This window comes from Ascaphus truei, chromosome 1 (genome assembly GCF_040206685.1).
Source record: "Ascaphus truei isolate aAscTru1 chromosome 1, aAscTru1.hap1, whole genome shotgun sequence".
Classification (NCBI taxonomy): domain Eukaryota; kingdom Metazoa; phylum Chordata; class Amphibia; order Anura; family Ascaphidae; genus Ascaphus; species Ascaphus truei.
Window position 1 is genome coordinate 117,997,852 of NC_134483.1, and position 19,630 is coordinate 118,017,481.

Here is a 19,630-nt window from a genome sequence, read left to right on the forward strand (position 1 = left end):
TCAGATGCGCTATTAGAGAGGGTTGGGGGTTCTGCATAATTTGACAACATAATTATAGGGATCCTTAATAAAACAACAAGTTGGAAACCACTGACTTAACGTGTATGGGGAAAAACTGATGACAGCATTAGTTAAATAAATGTTATTTCTTAATTTGCTTCAATAAATAAACCCAACGATGCAAAAAAAAAAAAAAAAAAATAATAATAAATAAATATATATATATATATATATACTAAGGTTATGGTGGGTAAAAAAAAGTGACAAAAACCCTCCACAGTAAAGCATATAGCAACTGTAAATATGACTGTATATTCATTTGCATGTATTAGACAGGTCTGCAACCCTGTCTTTCACCATTATCGCCCAGCACACAGCACTTCCATTGCAGCAAGGGATTCTGGGAAATGACATGCAAATGAGCACACAGTGCCACCTTTTGTCTCAAGCTCATATTACAAGGTGGCACTGTGTGCTCATTTGCATGTCATTTCCCAGAATCCCTTGATGCAGTGGAAGTGCTGTGTGATAATGGTGAAAGACAGGGTTGCAGACCTGTCTAAGACATGCAAATGAATATACAGTAATATTTACAGTTGATATATATATATATATATATATATATATATATATATATTTACATCGTTATATCACAAAAAAAGAAGAAACTCCTACAATAAGCACTCTGAAAATAAGAAAATAAAACAAATGTATTAAACTGATTAATATAACACAAAAAAAAAAATAATAAAAAGACAGATTCAAATTTAGCTGAGACCAACCAAAAAGCCAACATGGCATAATAGAAATACAACAAAAATAAGTAATCCTGCTAACAAAACTGGAAACACTCACTAAAATATCCAAAAAATATATAAATAAAACAGCAAAAATCAATGTGCACCCAAGATGGAAAATAAGTAAAACAGAGGATAGAACCTTTAATAACCAATGGAATAGTATCAGAAAAATCATTAAATCAATTTTGGGGCATTCTTCTGATAGACCAGGATTTGAGGAAGGTTTTGGGTAAATCGGTTAACCTTATGAGTAGGAGATTGCCCAATCTCTGAGATAAGTTTGTCAAAAGTCATTATGTACCATCTGGGAATTCAACCTTTAAGTACAGTACCAATGTTAAGAAAGGCTTTTTCTAATGTGGATCATGCTCTGCTTATCAGTTCATGCTGCAAACATCCACATTTGAGAATTCATCTAAGAGCAAAGTGTATTCCTCGATTGCAAGTCTAAAAGTGGTAATTTATTTTCTAACTTGCCCCTGTCAAAATATATATATATATCTACGAGAAATCAGATTCCGTGTAATAAAACACACACGTAATATTCGCAATGCAGAGGGACCTTGAATCATGTAAGAAAATCACTACTGTTGCTAGACATTTTTTGACAAGACATGACTCAGATATTTCACTTGTTCAAGCCTTTGCCAAGGTTTCTTTGGGAATTAGGAGAGGGTATTTAGAGCAAGCTTTGCTCTCAAAAAAAAAAAAAAAAAAAGTGTAGATGGATAACTCCGCTAGGAACCCTGATGCCTAATGTCCTCAATGATTATATGGGATATGCCATGTGTAGAGGGAGAAGGGGTTGGCCCGGTATTAAAGGGGTTGCACCCCATATGGCCACCCCCTGACCTCACCAGGGAGGCAAGGGGTTAACTGGACTGTGGTCCAGGAATGTGGTTTACACCTTGTCATGTCATGAAAATGTATGTTCCCCTTTTCCCATGTTTCATTATAATCCTGTATTTTAAAGATGTTTTAAAGTGCATTTCTGTATCTCCAGTTCTGGAGGTCGCAGAGAGTTGATATTTTGCCAATATGTGGAGTCACTGTAGGCATTAAAAACTGGCAAAGTTCGACCCACTGAGCCCACCAGAATGGAATTTATTAATATGTGTAGATATTAAAGTATATATGTATGGTATTTTGGATCTGTTCTGAAAATGCAGACTCCATCTGCTATGCTAATAGGTCATGAAGGGCAGCCGGCTGATTGAGCCTAAGCACTGTGATCAAAAGTTAACTGCCTGATTGTTTACACCAAGTACTAATCAACAGACCAAGTACTAATCAACAGACTCTGCCACTCTAATTGTTACCTGAGGGTGGAGAATCATCAAACTGGAGTGGTTTGTAAGTGTTATGTCTACACCTACAAACAATGCAGATACTTCATTTGGTAGACTGGTCGTCGCCCCTGATTTAATTATGGGGCTACCCATAGAGTCCCAGTACACATGGGCTAATTAGCTGGGGGGCATGGGTTAATCTGTGTCTCCACGTTAGGGATTGGATACAGATAATTGTTCACCAATAGTCTATATTCAATGTTAAGAATAGGGTTACACAGGTATATAAAACTGTGTCAACCCTACAGTTTTTAGTTCTTCTTCTGATATCATCTTGAATGTCACCGGATTGCTGGAGAATTGCTAGCTGATACTTCTCCATTCCCCAACCCTAAGTAAGTGTTACCTTCTTGTCTGTTAATTGTACTATATTGCTGTGTTCACCTTTTTTAAGGAATAAATATATTTTATTATATCTAAGCTTCGTTCAGTTCAACCCAGATATTTGGTGTTCATTATATCTTGTCATAAGCTACCGTGACAAGCTCTATAATTAACTGGTGGCAGCGGTGGGATTGAACTGAACCTATATTACAGTGTTTTGCGGGACTCTGTCATATAGTGGGAACTCGAGAGTAATTGCGAGTTCCTGGGACTAAAAGATATTCAACACACAGTAGTGCAACAGTTAACACAAGTTGTAACACCACCTCACTGCTGCGACCGTCAACCATGAGCGAGGCTGAAGGCTCATCCAACATGAGGACCCGAGCTCAGCTGAAGGACAAATTCCGTGAATATGGACTGTCCTATGAGAACCAGGAGGTCGCAGACATGGTTGACGCAATCGGTGACTATGAAGCCCGGCTTGCAGAGCCTCAGGATACGGCTCAGCTTGCCTTTATACAGCCACCCAGAGATCAGGGAAGGAACCCAGTGCCGGGGCGGCGGAATCTCGGGGAGGGAACGAGTGCACCTCCCGAGAGCAGTGCAACACGAGGGGTACTGGTTGCTGCGGCTACCAGTCCGTTCACCCTTGAAATGTTGGCACTTTTTACTGCGTGGGGAGACAGAGGGACACCGGAGGAGCGGCTGCAGTTTATCACTATGGCAGTGAACAGACCCGCTTATTGCCCCCCCTGTCCAACCCAACAACGATGAACTTAAACTGGATCCGCACAGTCTCACCAAGTTCTTGGAAGGTACTGATCAGATCGACTGTTTTTTAAAGAACTTTGAGACACAGTGTCGGCAGTACAAAGTGCTTCCCCAGCATAGGGTTGCACGTTTGGACCCCTTACTGTCCAGCTTGGCTAAGCAGACAATGATGGCGCTTCCAGATGAGTATGCTAATGACTATGAACACCTGAAAGAACTGTTATTGTTTCAGTACGGTTTTACCCCTGAAGCCTACCGGGGTAAATTCCGGCAGGAAGAGAGGCAGCCCCGGGAGTCCTATGTTACCTACGTGACCCGCATGCCTTTGTACGGGATACGCTGGGTCGAGGGCTATGAGGCATGGACTTACCAACGCCTGCTGGACCTCATCTTTCAGGAGCAGCTCATGCAGCAGTGCCCGCCGGCGGTGAGGGCTTGGGTGTATGACAAGAAGCCCAAGACTTACCAGGAGGCGGCGAGGCTTGCAGACGACTATGTGGCCAGCCGAGCCCTGATGACCGCCAAAGCAGTAGCCAAGGCGGTGGTGGCACCGGCCAGAAAGTCTGCCAATACCCCCCAATGGACTCAGAGGCCGCCTGCGGGCAGCAGTCCACCGAAGGCGGGGGAGCTCCGGCACGAGCGCCGGTGCTACAACTGCAACCGCCCTGGTCACATCAGACCAGATTGCCCGGAACCCCAGCGTTCCGGCGGACCCCATCTGGGGCAACGCACCCCAGCTGCGAAGTCGCGTGCGGGTGGCTTCCACCAAAGACTTCGGACCAGTCATGGAACCAACTCCCAGCGAGACGTCCCATGCAGCACCTGTCCCGGTTTCATCGGTGCCCACAGCCAGGAGCGGAGGACATCTCAGCGCGGACCTGCAGCAGACGGACGGCCGGGGCAGACATCTCACCCCGGTCACCGTTGGTGACCGGCAAGCAGTCGGCTTGATGGATTCAGGAGCTGCAGTGACCCTGGTCCGACCTGATATGGTCCGGCCAGAGGAATTGCTCCCAGGCCCTGAGATGCAGATCACTGTGGCCGACGGAGAGCCACGTTTCCTGCAGGTGCCAGAATCTTTTTGGATTGGGGGGAGGGCCAGGGTGTGCGGGAGGTGGGGGTTTTACCCGGTTTGGATGCTGAAGTTCTTCTTGGCAACAATCTGGGTCCGATGACCTGCACCTACGACCGAGTGCCCAAACCCGCTGCAGTGGCGGCGGTTACCCGGAGCCAGAGAGTGGCAATGGCGGCGGCGCCAGCCCCCCAGCCTTTGGGACCAACTTTAGCAGAGGGCGCAGAGGAGCCCAGGGAGGTAAGCCAGGATCAGTTGCAACCACAGACTGACTTACTGTTTCCCCTCACCCTTCCCCTTCTGGACCTATTCCGTGAGGGATGGGAAGGGTAGGCTACTGCTACTGATGCTTTAGTGATCCAGTATGTAGTAGATCTCCGCGGTTAGAGATGCTCATGGGGGTGGCCCAGGACCACCTCAGGGCCGCTCAGACCAAGCAAAAGCAATGGTATGACCGGAATGCCCGTAGCAGGGAATTCATCCCAGGACAGCAGGTGCTTGTTCTCAAACCCACTCGGGAGAACAAGTTGATGGCTGCCTGGTCGGGACCGTACATGGTTATCCGAAAGGTGAATGAGTACAACTATGTTGTACAGGTAGAGCCTGAGAGGCATAAGACATATCACGTCAATATGCTGAAAGAATACAGAGCACCGAGTACAGGAGCAGTAATGGCCATTTGTAGCCCACTGCTGGAGGATCCGGCGAGCAATGCTCTGCCTGATCTCCTAGGGGAGGCTAAGCAGGGAAACACTGTGGAACAGGTGGAGATAGGGGCACAGTTGAGTGCTAGGCAGCAGGTAGAAGCCAGGGACATGCTAGCTAAGTTTAGGGCCCTCTTCACTGACATGCCAGGGACCACACATCTCACAAAACACCCAGTGCACACAGGGGATCTGCAGCCTCTGCATAAGCACGCTTATAGAGTGTCAGCATAGGTCAATACCAGTATGGAAAGGGAGATAGAGGAGATGCTGACCCTAGGGGTAATTACTCCGTCCCAGAGTCGTTGGGCAAGCCCGGTAGTTCTAGTCCCTATGAAGGACAAGACCACCCGGTTTTGTGTGGACTACCGCTTGCTCAACGCTGGGACGGTGTCAGATGTCTATCCCATGCCCCGCATGGATGAGTTACTAGATGAACTCGCGGCGGCTAGATATGACCACCATGGATTTGAGCAAAGGCTATTGGCAAATCCCCCTGACCCTGGAGGCTAGGGAGAAGTCAGCATTCATCACTCCAAGTGGCCTCTATGAGTTTTTGGTGATGCCATTTGGGATGAAGAATGCCCCGGCTACCTTCCAACACCTGGTCAATAGGTTACTGGAAGGGATGCAGAGCTATGCCAGGGCTTACTTAGATGACATTGTTGTCTTTAGTAATTCCTGGGACTCCCACATAGGGCATGTAGCTGCGGTGCTGGATAGGATCAGGGAGGCTGGGCTTACCTTTAAATCCACTAAGTGTATGGTAGGGATGGCAGAGGTCCTGTACTTAGGGCACAGGGTGGGTGGAGGGCACCTCAAACCAGAGCTAGCCAAGGTAGAAGCCATAGTTCAGTGGCCTGTTCCAAAAACCAAGAAACAGGTCATGGCATTTTTGGGCACCACAGGGTACTATAGGAAGTTTGTCCCACAGTACAGCGCCGTGGCCAAACCTCTGACTGATTTGACTAAGAAGCAACTGCCTGTGCTTATCACCTGGACTCCTGCCTATGAAACTGCTTTCCAGGCAACTGAAAACTGCGCTTGCTGGGGCCCTCATCCTGGCTGCCCCAGACTATACCAAACATTTCCTCATACAGACTGAAGCCTCGGACTATGGCATTGGGGCTGTGTTGAGTCAAGTGGGGGGGGACGGTAGAGAGCACCCTGTGGTGTACCTCAGCCGAAAACTACTCCCCAGAGAAGTGGCCTATGCCACCATTGAGAAAGAGTGCTTGGCCATTGTGTGGGCACTCAAAAAACTCCAGCCCTATGTGTATGGAAGGGCTTTCACGGTCCTCACAGACCACAACCCCCTGAGTTGGCTGCAGAGGGCATCAGGGGAGAATGCCAAGTTGCTAAGGTGGAGCTTGGTCTTGCAAGAGTTTGAATTTACCATTCAGCACAAAAAGGGTAGTGAAAACAGCAATGCTGATGGACTTTCACGTCAGGACTATCCCTCTGAGACTGAGTTCGTTAAGGGTGCCAGCAGTGCCCCACTCCCCGTTAGGGCCAGTGGGCCACAGGTCACCCACTAAGAAGGGGAGGTGTAGAGGGAGAGGGGGTTGGCCCGGTATTAAAGGGGTTGCACCCCATATGGCCACCCCCTGACCTCACCAGGGAGGCAAGGGGTTAACTGGACTGCGGTCCAGGAATGTGGTTTACACCTTGTCATGTCATGAAAATGTATGTTCCCCTGTTCCCATGTTTCATTATAATCCTGTATTTTAAAGATGTTTTAAAGTGCATTTCTGTATCTCCAGTTCTGGAGGTCGCAGAGAGTTGATATTTGGCCAATATGTGGAGTCACTGTAGGCATTAAAAACTGGCAAAGTTCGACCCACTGAGCCCACCAGAATGGAATTTATTAATATGTGTAGATATTAAAGTATATATGTATGGTATTTTGGATCTGTTCTGAAAATGCAGACTCCATCTGCTATGCTAATAGGTCATGAAGGGCAGCCGGCTGATTGAGCCTAAGCACTGTGATCAAAAGTTAACTGCCTGATTGTTTACACCAAGTACTAATCAACAGACCAAGTACTAATCAACAGACTCTGCCACTCTAATTGTTACCTGAGGGTGGAGAATCATCAAACTGGAGTGGTTTGTAAGTGTTATGTCTACACCTACAAACAATGCAGATACTTCATTTGGTAGACTGGTCGTCGCCCCTGATTTAATTATGGGGCTACCCATAGAGTCCCAGTACACATGGGCTAATTAGCTGGGGGGCATGGGTTAATCTGTGTCTCCACGTTAGGGATTGGATACAGATAAATGTTCACCAATAGTCTGTATTCAATGTTAAGAATAGGGTTACACAGGTATATAAACTGTGTCAACCCTACAGTTTTTAGTTCTTCTTCTGATACCATCTTGAATGTCACCGGATTGCTGGAGAATTGCTAGCTGATACTTCTCCATTCCCCAACCCTAAGTAAGTGTTACCTTCTTGTCTGTTAATTGTACTATATTGCTGTGTTCACCTTTTTTAAGGAATAAATATATTTTATTATATCTAAGCTTCGTTCAGTTCAACCCAGATATTTGGTGTTCATTATATCTTGTCATAAGCTACCGTGACACCATGTTTCTTAAAATGTGGTTTATTAATTCAGTGTGGTATTCAGGTATCTTATAGTTAATTTCATCTTTGACAACGTAATAACATCTTTTAATTTTTGTATATCAGTTCCCTGTTCATTTTATTATTATTGCCTCTATGAGTCAATTTTTTGTTATATTCTCCTCTATGAGGTTGTACTATAATTATTATGGGCTTTTTCAAATATCTGTCTCTTTGTACACAACATTTCAGAGATAATCATGCAATTATGTTCAGTTACAGGTGTGCCCTGCTTCTGCTGGGCATTGGCTAACAAGGTTTTGACTTTTGTACCCAGATTGGTACTAGTCGTGGCTATTGGGTGACGTCAGCACTGGCGGTGATTACAAAATACAGCCGCCTGAGCACAGAAATCACTCCCGGAACAAGCCACTTCTGGCGAAACGGCCGTCGGGGGGGGTTTTATGCTGCAGAACCAAGCCTCCCTGCTTCTTCCCCTCTTTCCCTGACCTGACCGGATCCAATAAGAGACTCCACTTAGGACGCAGATGGAGATCCGAATGTCCTGGCTTACCTAGATGTGGACGTGGACGCAGATGTGCATGCTGTGATTTGTGAATCGTGGGACCGGTAGATATATGCTTGTATCCGTAGTGGCCCCCACCTTTCTGTTTGATTAATACTTGCTCGGGGACACAAGTAATTCAAGCCACAGCAGTGATGTGTTCACTTCTAAACTTTCTGCCTATCTTCAGTCCACATTCTGGATAGTTATGGGACATTTGTGGTGAAGACACACACACACACACACAGATTATGCTTTCCATTCCATGGACTCACTCACATATGCATATGTAGCATTGTGGTTCTTGCACTCTTATGCCCAGTTTTTACACAGCATTATCTGGACATTATATGACAAGTTTTTAGCTTTACAGCTTTTTTTCATCATCATGTGGATTAGCCATACACACATATACCTTTTATGTGTTTCATGGCGTTTTTTGTCATATTACCTTAATCTTTTGGAACAGCCACTCTTGGCTATTTAGCCTCAATAATCAACCTGTTTATCTGCATGCAATTATAATTGTATTTAATTAGGGTTTTTTGAGTCCTGTTCCACCTGGTACTATCCTCTGTTTTACTTATTTTCCATCTTAGGTGCACTTGGACTGGCCAGTTTATCAGACTAACATGGGGATCTATTTGATCTCTATGTTTGTCTAGGTATCACCACTTATCGATTTTGCTGTTTATTTATATATTTTTTGGATATTTGAGTGTTTCCAGTTTTGTTAGCAGGATTACTTGTTTTTGTTGTATTTCTATTATGTCAGGTTGGCTTTTTGGTTGGTCTCAGCTAAATTTGAATCTGTCTATTATTTTTTTGTGTTATATTCATCAGTTTAATAAATTTGATTATTGATTATTTTATTATTTTCAGAGTGCTTATTAGGAGTTTCTTCTTTTTTGTGGTTCTATATTGGTTTTCCCCACAGCACCGCCACCAGCCCTATTGTGGCTCTATTTAGGTGGTTTTGGCACCGAGAAGGAGACCACCATGTCTCCTCAGAGGCTGTTGCTGCCGGCGCGCATGCACAGAACGTAGCTTGGTCGCGCGCGCAGAAGGGGGAAATTGTCGGGTTGCATATGCGCACAAGGGGGAAATCGCTGGTTCCGCTTTCAGGCGATTTTCACTATAAGGCGGGCCCTTAGAACGGAACCCGCCGTATGCCCGGGGTCCTGCTGTAGATAGATTTATTTTTTTAAGCTGGGATGTAAACAAAACTTGACCATGTGGATGCACTCCACAATAGTGTGTGTATATATATATATATATATATATATATATATATTTTTTTTTTTTTTTTTTGTAACAAGTATAGGAGCTTGCTTCTTTGAGACTGTAGGAGCAGAAACTATTAATATACAATATGCCTGGATTGTGTGTTATGGAAGGGTTTCTAAAGTTTTTGTCCATACACATCCTTAATATACAGTTTGCTAGTCCCCCTTATAAAAGTAACGTATGAAGTGTGCTAGTTTATATAAAACCACTGAAGTTATTTGACCCTAATACAGTATACACTTTGATTAAAGTGCGTGCAGAAAGAAGCCGAGAAACTGCAGGTTTAACAAACAGGATGCAGACAATAAAGGAGTAGTTCACATATGTTTAGCTGCTGAGTTCTTAGATGTTACGTAATGGTATATAAACTGTACATTGTGTGGGGAAAGAAAACTTGGATCAAATTAATTTGGGGAAGTTTCTAGTCTGTTCGGGTCGATATTTTCCTAATTTAGAGAAATTCTTCCAAGGACATAAAAATAACACGAGTACATTCACATGTCTCAAGACAGGTCTGCATCCCTGCTTCTCACTATTGTCTCACTGCAGCAAGGGATTCTGGGGAAACATGCAAATGAGCACACAGCGCCACCTTTCACTTCATGTCCATTTTAACATGGAACCCTATGAGTTTATACCCGACGCATTACACAGCTTTTCAGCACAGTCTGGTTAAAGAAGTGCATAGCCAATAATCCTACTCACAGACAGCTGTTTCAACCTTTCCCATCACATACAATCCAAATAAGTGTAAATACAAGGGCCAACTGGAGTAAAAAGAAACTCTGCGTAAGAAAAGTTTATCTAAGTGGTCAGTTTTCTGTGAGACCCTTTGTGGTCTTCTCTGCGCTTTGCCCGTGGGATAATTGTGAGTGTAACCTGTACAGCCTTCTGTATTTTAATTCAATACAGTATCATATGCCCTTCTCTTTTGAATTTTGTCTTTTCATGTATTCATCATGATTATCATTGCATATCCATTACCAAGCTACTGTTAAATGAATCCTTATCGTTTGAATCCTACCCACCTAATCTGAGTAGGTCCTCAATCAAAACTAACAAAAATGTTCTATTATTAAAAATCATTTTAAAAACTTGCAGACAAAGAAAAAAAAAATTATTCAATTTTATTTATTATTCATTAAATAAAAGAAGATGCATTTTAAAGAGGTAACCCGAGCAGTTTTTTTTACCTTCGTTTTCCGCAGCTGAACCCCATTAATTTCAGCTCCCGGGCGCCCCGGCTTCTGGAGATATTTGCCTTCGTAGTGGGTGCCGGTAGCCACTTAAGGGTTCACTATATGGCTCCCGTGCACTGCAGCCAATAGAAAGCTGTGACGTCATCCGGTGCGGCTTTCTATTGGCCCATGCGACAAGGAAGCAGAGAACTGCAGAGATACCGGCACACCCCGGAAGCAAAATTAAGGGGGTTCAGCTCCGTAGACCCCGTTATAAATATATTTAAAAAAAAATTATATTAAAACACACACACACACACACACAAAGCTCCTTTAACTTATCATAAAGTGCACAGAAGCCCCGTATAAAAAGAAAATTTGATGGGTCATGAATTTAAAGACAGAAGTCACAGCAGATTTGTTTATCCTTTAAAACAAGCAGTTGCTCACATATTGCATTATAGCGTACAGAACGTTCAGAAACGCAAACATTTCTTCTTCAAGTGTCATACCAAAGAACTAGACCAGTATCCTTATGCACTTTGCCTTTTACATCTTTTGATTAAGAAAACTTGCTGTCCTGAAGGGAAGAGCAGTGCTAAACAAGAAGGAATCACAGCACTGGTAAGTGCTGGTGCCAACTATTTGTGACCTTTGCAAAGTAACATGATCTCACTCAATTACATTACGATATATTCACAGGGCCTGCAATAAATTTCTATGAGCAGAACCACAAACCCTGCAGCTCTACAAAGAACCAACCAATATTGCGATTTTTGGGGTCAGTAATAGACAAGTTGTGGGCAAGTGACCTCACATAACTAACTTTGTGTACTAAATCGCACCCGTGTAGTAAAGAAGCTAGGTTAGATTTTGCAATGGCCATGTTTCATTAAGTCATTGACGAGAATTCCTTAAAGATATCTGGGCACAACCTTTCAAGATCCCAGGCTTTTCTACACGGGTACTTTGTAGCGGAAGCAACTCGTGGAACACTGCAATACACATTTCCAAAGCAGAACGGACAGGTCCTGAAGAAGGCAGTGACCGTGACTTTGCAATACGACACGGAAACTCCATTTATTAAAATGGCCATGTTGGTAAATAATGTTTGGACACGTATCCAAATAATATTCTGTACCTCCAAATGTCTTCACAGCTTTCTCCATGGCTTCACTGATTTGATTCTCATACCTCACATCTACAATGCATGGCAAAGCCCTACCTCCAGCTGCTTCAACTAGAGAAGGAAAAAAGAAAAAAGGAGTTAAACAAAACAAATAGTTTTAAATCAAATTAGAGTGCTAAACCGGTTAAATAATAAAGCCCATGTGATTCCCTGTAAATAGTACTCATTGCCAACAGAACAATTTGTGATAATGGAAGTTGAATGTGGCCTACAAGCTAATCTCTAAAATGTAAAGTCATTTGTTTTAATAAAACTTACACCGGTTATATTGTTGCTTCCATTAAAGTGCAAAAAAATTAAATAAAAAAAAAAACAAACTTTAATGTGAAATGTGTACAAAAGTGGGATGAGGGATTTTTAATAATCATCTGTTCAAAGTATCACTGGACATAAAATTGCCTAGTATTGGACATTAACCTGCCATTTCCAACAGCTTTTACAGGTACTTTTGAGATACAGTGATCATTTTGATCAAATGAACTACTGTACAGCTGTAAATCAACCAGGGTTTGCGGACACTTCAGGGTGTCACAAACCTTGGTCCAAAGTGTCTGATATAGATATCACAAAAATAATGGGTACCCAAAAAAACAAACAGTCTATCATGCTATTGAATGAAGCTCCTGGTGGTGTTATAGGACAGACCATACGTAAAATTAAAGAGAAAAGGGAAAGGGAAAAAAATAACACATGCCCGTGCACACACAGAGTAGCCCTCCTATCATAAGCACCTCCAACAGAGTAAGCAATACAAGCTCTAAAGTGAAAAGGTGCCACTCAATAATTCAGTGGAAAGCTTATAAACTTCCCATGAATTATACATTTTTTTTTTCTTTCATTTCATCCAGACCAGCCGGTCAAAAAACAGAAATCCTGTATACTGCGAGAGCATTGGGGGAACAGAAGTTGTCAGAACTATGCAGAGAAATATCCAGTCACTTGATCCAAGGAACAATATACTCAGCAGGAAGTCCAGAACAAGTAGTCAAGTGCTGGAGTGAAGGGTAACTGTGTTTATAACGGAAATGAGAGAGGGAGAGCTGTCAAGCAAGCCAACACGATGTAAATTTTGCCACAGCTTCCCCCAGAGGCTGTATTACCACGAAGGTGCGCCTGATCTAAATAGTAATTTCTTGATGATGTGGGCCAATCAAAACAGACACAGCCTGGACGTTCCATCAGTATAATGTGTGATGACATCATAGAAATTAGAGATCCATGGGAGATCAGTTTATAAGCTTTCCACTCTGAATTATTGAGGCACAGTTTCACTTTAGGGATTGTATTGCTTACTCTGTAGCAGATTGTGTCAGGACGGCCTGTAGGCGGGGTCAGACAAGAGTCCACACGTGCATTTTCAGGGTAAACCAAATGTTGAGTGGTTTTATTTCTCCACAACACAATCATTTGGGCACACTGTCCCTTTAAGGTCAAAACAAAAACCTCATAAAACCCATAGGGAAATCTTGCTAAACATTTCAGGCTCTATCTATCGGGCTAGCTGGCTTTGTCCAGTTCTCAACCCCTAAACATATACCACAATAGTTATGGAACAATATTAAAGTCCTTACTGTGTCTTTGTTTGGGAAAATCTGTCCCTAAAGAATGTTTAAGAAATCCTCCTGGATAGGAGCTTGCAAAGGACCGCTCTGTAATCTGAGTCAGCCACCTACCAAAAGCATTTGGCCGAGTCCCCGTTGGCGCTGAGCTCGGGGCGGTTACATGTATGAATATATGTATATATGTATATATACATACATATATACACATACATGTTCCCGCGCGCGCAAATGCGCGGGCACACACGCTCGGCGCTTTGGTAAACATTTTTTAAACTTTCCCGATCGCTCGATAGCCCACAATGTGCCCCCCCCCCACCCTCACCACCACCCCCTCTCAAGTTGCAGGACACCCGGCGCTCATGCTCTAATCATGAGCGCGCTCAGCGCCAGCGGGGACTCAGCCTTGGCCTCCTTATCAAGCTGGTTGTCAGCTGTCTCAGCTTACTTCCTGATTGCCCAAGTATTCTTACTGGGTTAACCTTCTGAGTGCTGGATGAAGGACTCAGATGTATGTTTCTCAGGCATAATTATCAGTACCTGACTTCACCCTGTCACAGAGGTGCCCTGTTTTTGTTTTTAAAAGGTTATAACAACAAGTGATGTATTTTGGGGTGACCCGAGTGCTTGTATGAGATCTTTTTCTCTTTCATTTTATACACAGTAAAAGTGTAGACCCCCCCCCCTCCGGAACTACTAGTTAGTGTAATGGTCTAACGGCCTTAATAGATTAACTGGGTGGGATCACTCTGGTATTGCTCCCCCATCATATGATGTAGGATGACTGTGCAGGAAGGTTTGCCACTCCCTTGTATGTCTTGTGATAAGTGATGTCACCACAGAGAGATACAAGGGTGTATATATAGCTCCTGCCAAGGTTCTGGAAGCAGGTTCCTCAAGAGTTCTGGCAGAGGGCTTCAATGCGAGTCCTGCAAATAGGTTTAAGTGTACAGTTATGTATATTAAGTGCCCTGTCCTTGTTTATTATTTTCAGTTAAGGAACGTGCCCTATATAGTTAGCGCCTAAAGTAAAAGATTGTTCTCATGCGGGAAGAGTGAGCAAGTGCTTAGCAGGAGCTCTCAGAGTAGTAGTTCCAGAGTATAATTGGATTCCTCCTCCCCCCGTGGAAAGTACTTAGTAAACTCTCAATCCAATATGCATGGATGAAGTATGCAGTACACAGTAAGGTGATACTGATCCCAGAAAGCAGAGTGTATTCCCAATGGGAGCCCACTTGAGATGGGGCATTAGACGCTATGCAGGCAATTGCCAGTCTAACCAATAATAACGGAAACAAGCATGAGTACCTACCCAGTATAGGAGTGAGAGCTACCAGGGAAAGAAGCACAGAGTAACTCTATGATTTTCCACCAGTTAGTACTGTATGTCTAATGTGAAGTCTGTCCTTGTATGGCGAGCATTATAAGCGGATGTTGAATAAAGTTCCTTTTTGTACTATAAAAGTTCCTGGCGCCGATCCTTATTCTATCTGCATATCGACGCCCAGCATGAGAGACTGAGCACTGCCATGTATAAAGTCAACTCTTTTAGAGCAAGGTAAAGATAGCTACATACATCAGAGTTATTGTATTAGAGGTTAGAGTATATTTTCAAGACTATGGGAGTAATTCTGTTGTCCATAGCAGCCACAGGCAATTTTGGGACGAACATTCCCACTGACTTTACTGGGAATTTTCAGTGGAAAACGTCCTGAACATCCGTTGCAGACAATATAAAATAAGGCCCCAAGGGAGTTATTCATTAAAACGGTGATAGTCAAGTCAATGGGAAATTCTGTGCTGTTGTGGCCCCAATTGGCACCAGCGTCATTTAATGAATATCCCCCTAAGAGTAATGACAGAAATGCCCTGGTTTTGTAACGTACTTTCGTTAGCAGCAGTATATATTGTGCCCGGAAGCTTAGGGTGAGGATCCGCTGTCTTGGCGGCCACAACAATATTTGCTCCATCCCTTGCAGCCTTCAAAGCGATGGCTTTACCAATGCCCCGGCTTGCGCCAGTAATAAAGAGGGTACATCCCGCTAGTTTCCTGGAATACAAACACAAAATGAACAAATACATAGACATTAAGAGAGATGGAACAGTGGTTTCACATCTCTCCAAAGCTGACTAGTTGAGGGTTTATTGCCTCAGGTTAGGCGGAGGCCATGGTACTGCAGACCGCGCGGAGGCGTACGCACGCTGAGCGAACAAACACACAGGTCACGTGAGCGGTTCGCCCAATGAGGGCGAACCAGCTCCGTGACATCACTCGGCACGCCCCTAGGAACGCCCCCCCCACGGCCATGGCCAGGGAAAGCACCCGCACGCCTCAGCGTGGGCGAAGGCACCATGGCTTCGGGCCTTAGATCTTCCATTTATGAAACGACTGCAAGGATGGAATCTTCAGAGCAGAGTTCCATGTTCTATCCTCTGCCTACTGCTTGAAGCACACACCATTTTAGGCAAGCTACATAAAACAAATGCAATATCAACATGTATACAAATGTATTGATCAATGTTTTAAATCTACCACACTTTGGGTTTCTCCTTCAATTAAACCTTTACTCAAAAAAAAAAATTAACAGATTTTATTTTAACTTGTATAAAAAGTGGCCAAACCAAGGTCTATCAACAGGTCAGGTTTTAAGGATATCCCTGCTTGAGCACAGGTGGCTCAATCGAAATGACTAAGCCACCTGTGCTGAAGCAGGGATATCCTTAAAACCTGACCCATTGGGGGTTCTTTAGGACAGTTTGTTCACCCTGGTTATATAAAATAATGGCTATGTCAGTATTATTTTCTCAGGAGTCAAGCAGCATTAGTGATGTCTGGCTGATTTTATGCAACACTGGAAGGCGGGTGTGAACAGAGAGTTTATTATTATTACTACATTATTTTTCCCTCCCTCTTCTTCTGGAACAGCATAAACTGCCGTTCTCCTCACCACTGCATCCAAAACCCCAAGTGAAGAAGAAAATGGGAATGGACATGATTGTGTTGTTTCAAAAGAAGCAAATGATACAGGGATTATTAATTTAATTGCAGTTCAATTTTGCAGTGCCATAAATAACATCACCAATCATAGGACTTCCTCCAGTCTCCCAAGAAGATAATACAGGTCTCAATGATTATGCTTTACAGCTCATTTCTTAGAGATGCATTTCAAGCTGCCATTAAAAAAAAAAAAAACATATAAAAATTCCATTCAATATGTTCATCAATACAATCTGCAAACTGACGAGTGATTAGCTGAATTGCCAATCGATCCGTTCTCTTGTAATTGATCGCTGAAGTTTCGGCTTGGGGGTTCTTTATAACCATATTAGGGCTGCAGAAGAAGATTACCCAAGATGCAAAGTTGTGCGTGAAAATCATGTGACCAGGCAGGCACCAGATACAATTGGTGCACTGCTAGAGAGAGTGCAAGGCTCATGAGCCAGAGCCTGACTCAGAAGAGGAAGGGGATGTGACTTTGTAAATGGCTGCTATAGAAACAAAAATGCTTGTTACATTAGAATACATTAAAAATGTCCTTAAAAATTGTTGGGGTTTTTTTCCAAAAAAAAAAAAAAAAAAAAAAAGTTACACGTATTTTCTCATAGAACAGAACTGATTAAAAATAAATAAAAAATAACACATGTAGGATATTGCTTGAACTGCAGCTTTAAAACAGTCCACTACTGTAACAGTACACTTTCTGGGCATATATTTTTTAAATATGTAAGAATCTCAGGGTTTTGACCGTGCCAAGTGGTCTGGGCAATCAGAGGCCATCCATTACTCCTGTAGATGGTATTGACCTTTGAAAAAGTGGTTCTGTTGCAAGGGGAAATAAGGGGTTAAAGGCAGTGACATCTTTAAAGGGGTTAAATCTGGGTGACTGATGCCTTACTTTAATCAAAATCTGACACCCATAAGTATTTTTACATTTTTCTTTTTTAAAGTTAGTTTCTAAACACGTCTGACTGCTCCCTTTTGTCTGATGTCAGGGTGTGCATGAACAGCCAGAGTCCCCTCATCTTTATTGGTTCTCTGATAAGGACAGGGTGGGCCAAAGGTAAAGAAAACACTTAGTTGCCAAACACTTCCCCATTCGGAGGCCTCTAAACATGCAATTTGCAATGTATTTCCAGAGAAACAAAAATAAGTCTTTGAATTTAGCACCGTTAGATTAGTTTAAGAAAGCCAATTTGATTGCTGTATGTGGGACTGCCTCGTTAATGAATATTCATAATAAACTCATGACAGGAGCAGAGAAAAGTGAGTGTCGCAAATCGTAATTTTACGTGTCATATTACACATGTGGAAAAAACAAAAACCCATCAGCAATTTTAGGATGGAAAGGACACTTAAATGTTTCAACTTTTGAAAAAATTTGTTTATTGACCCTTAAAAACACTTAGGTTGGTCACTAGAAAGATTTTATTTGTAAATTAAATTTCTTGAACATTGCGCGCTTATCCACTACCATCCACCAAGTTATTACAGAAATTACTTTTGCATTGATTTAGACAACTTTCAGAGTGCAACAAGCTGATTAAATGTTATTTTAAGAGGGTGCATGTTGGCATTAGTAGAAATATCTTCATGATGCAAAATTCTACTTGCATCATTGACCCTGCAAATAATGTCCACCTATCTGCAAAAAAACACTAAACAACTTGTTAATAGGCACTTCACCTCATCTCAATATTACATGTATAATTAAAATACAAGCAAAAACATACTGTTTATTTAGTTATGCTTTCTTACCCTGTATTTGGCAGCATGTTGAAGAAAATAACAGGATCGTGCACAAGGTTTTTCCAAATCACAGTATTCTGCAACACTTATGGGGGTCCTGCTGAAATGTACCTGGGCGGAAAGGAAATTGGGATTAGAAAGTTTCATGCCCTAGCAAGCGGACTAACATGATGTATTGCTGCCGATACAGTTGATGCCCTTTGCTCTACATCTGCAACTTTACAGTTTAAAGGTCAACAGCCCTCCAATGACAATGCAAAGTGATACTGCATTAAGAATAAACCATGGCTACAGCAACAAATGTTATTAATTACCCCAAAGAGCTACTATAAAGGTATCAAACAATGCAGTTCCCCCATTCTGTAGCCCATCTACACCTTGCACAATTTCACGACTCAGCCAGATCCCAGGCAATGCTAAGGTCACAGCAGCACGTGACCAATGTGCTCAGCGGGCAGGGCTACAAGGAATGTAAGCCAATCACCACTCCTCTGAGGCAACGTCTCACAAGGAGATTAGTTGAAACCTGTGAACCAAAACTGAGGCTTGGCACGCAGGAAGCTGCATGATTGGTGTGGCTGTGCGTTCCATAGGGGCTGTGTGGCGGGCTTGTCTGCAGGAGTAGTGGAGAATACATCATGCATTCATTTATTTTATTTATATATTTATTTTAATCATACAATCCTCCTTTACAATGTCAAAATGCAGGCAACAAAGCGAAAAAGGGACAGAGACAACAGTAAAGGGGTGCTGGAAAATGTAATTGAATGTCTAATTACTGGACAACGAAAAGTTTTGTTAAATTGAAGAATAATAATAATATTTTTTTTATAATAATTATTATAATTACTGCACAAAGAAAAGTTTGATAGAGAAGTACCTCGCTCTAACCCTTGAGAATTACTGTGTGCTACATGGGAGGTCATTTGTACAACAAAAAAGTACACAGAGGTACTGAAAGGAAAGAAATCCCTTTGTTTGGTGCACCATAGTTGAGGAATATAAGTGGTTTAAAAACCAATTACTTTATTGAACGTCCTATTAAAATATATTATTGAATGTAATAATTATAATGCATAACAAATGTTAAAAAAAGAACATCAAAGTGTTCTTGTACTGGTGCAACTTATCCTGATGATATGTCAGGACACTCCTGTGAGAGCAGATGAGATCCTCGTGACTTGGTTTTGAACAAATATACCGATATTGTTGTATCATAAGGATTTAGGAAATTTATACACTAAGTTTATATGGTAGTATTGGAAAAAGATATACTAGTGTAGCCATCATAACTCTGTGCCCAGGACATACTTGAAAACGAGAGGTAACTCTCAATGTATTACTTCCTGGTAAAATATTTTATAAATAAAAAATGTATCCTCTTGCCTACTAATCTGCCATGCCTAACACATAAACTCTGGTACCAGTGCAGTGTTATGGTTAATCTGGGTTCCACTGCAGTAAACAACTCCCTTGAGTGGCAAGAGAGGGTGAGGGGTGTGGGCCTGTG

At 42.6% G+C, this 19,630-nt stretch overlaps 1 protein-coding gene across 2 annotated transcripts in view; it reads right to left on the reverse strand.

The window, feature by feature from the left end:
• The window catches only part of HSDL2 (hydroxysteroid dehydrogenase like 2), a 62,359-nt gene extending 43,755 nt beyond the window's left edge, over positions 1-18,604 (reverse strand). Inside the window, exons 1-4 of one of the 2 annotated variants that reach the window (XM_075593912.1) lie at positions 18,498-18,604; positions 18,130-18,231; positions 15,260-15,423; positions 11,767-11,865 (exon numbers count right to left, since the gene is read on the reverse strand). In XM_075593912.1, coding sequence (XP_075450027.1) covers positions 11,767-11,865; positions 15,260-15,423; positions 18,130-18,146 — 280 coding nt within the window. In that variant the 5' untranslated portion in view covers positions 18,147-18,231; positions 18,498-18,604. Of the gene's footprint in view, positions 1-11,766; positions 11,866-15,259; positions 15,424-18,129; positions 18,232-18,434 lie in introns of both variants that reach the window. The other variant, XM_075593904.1, reaches the window with a different exon arrangement.
• Between the last annotated feature and the right edge of the window lie 1,026 nt (positions 18,605-19,630).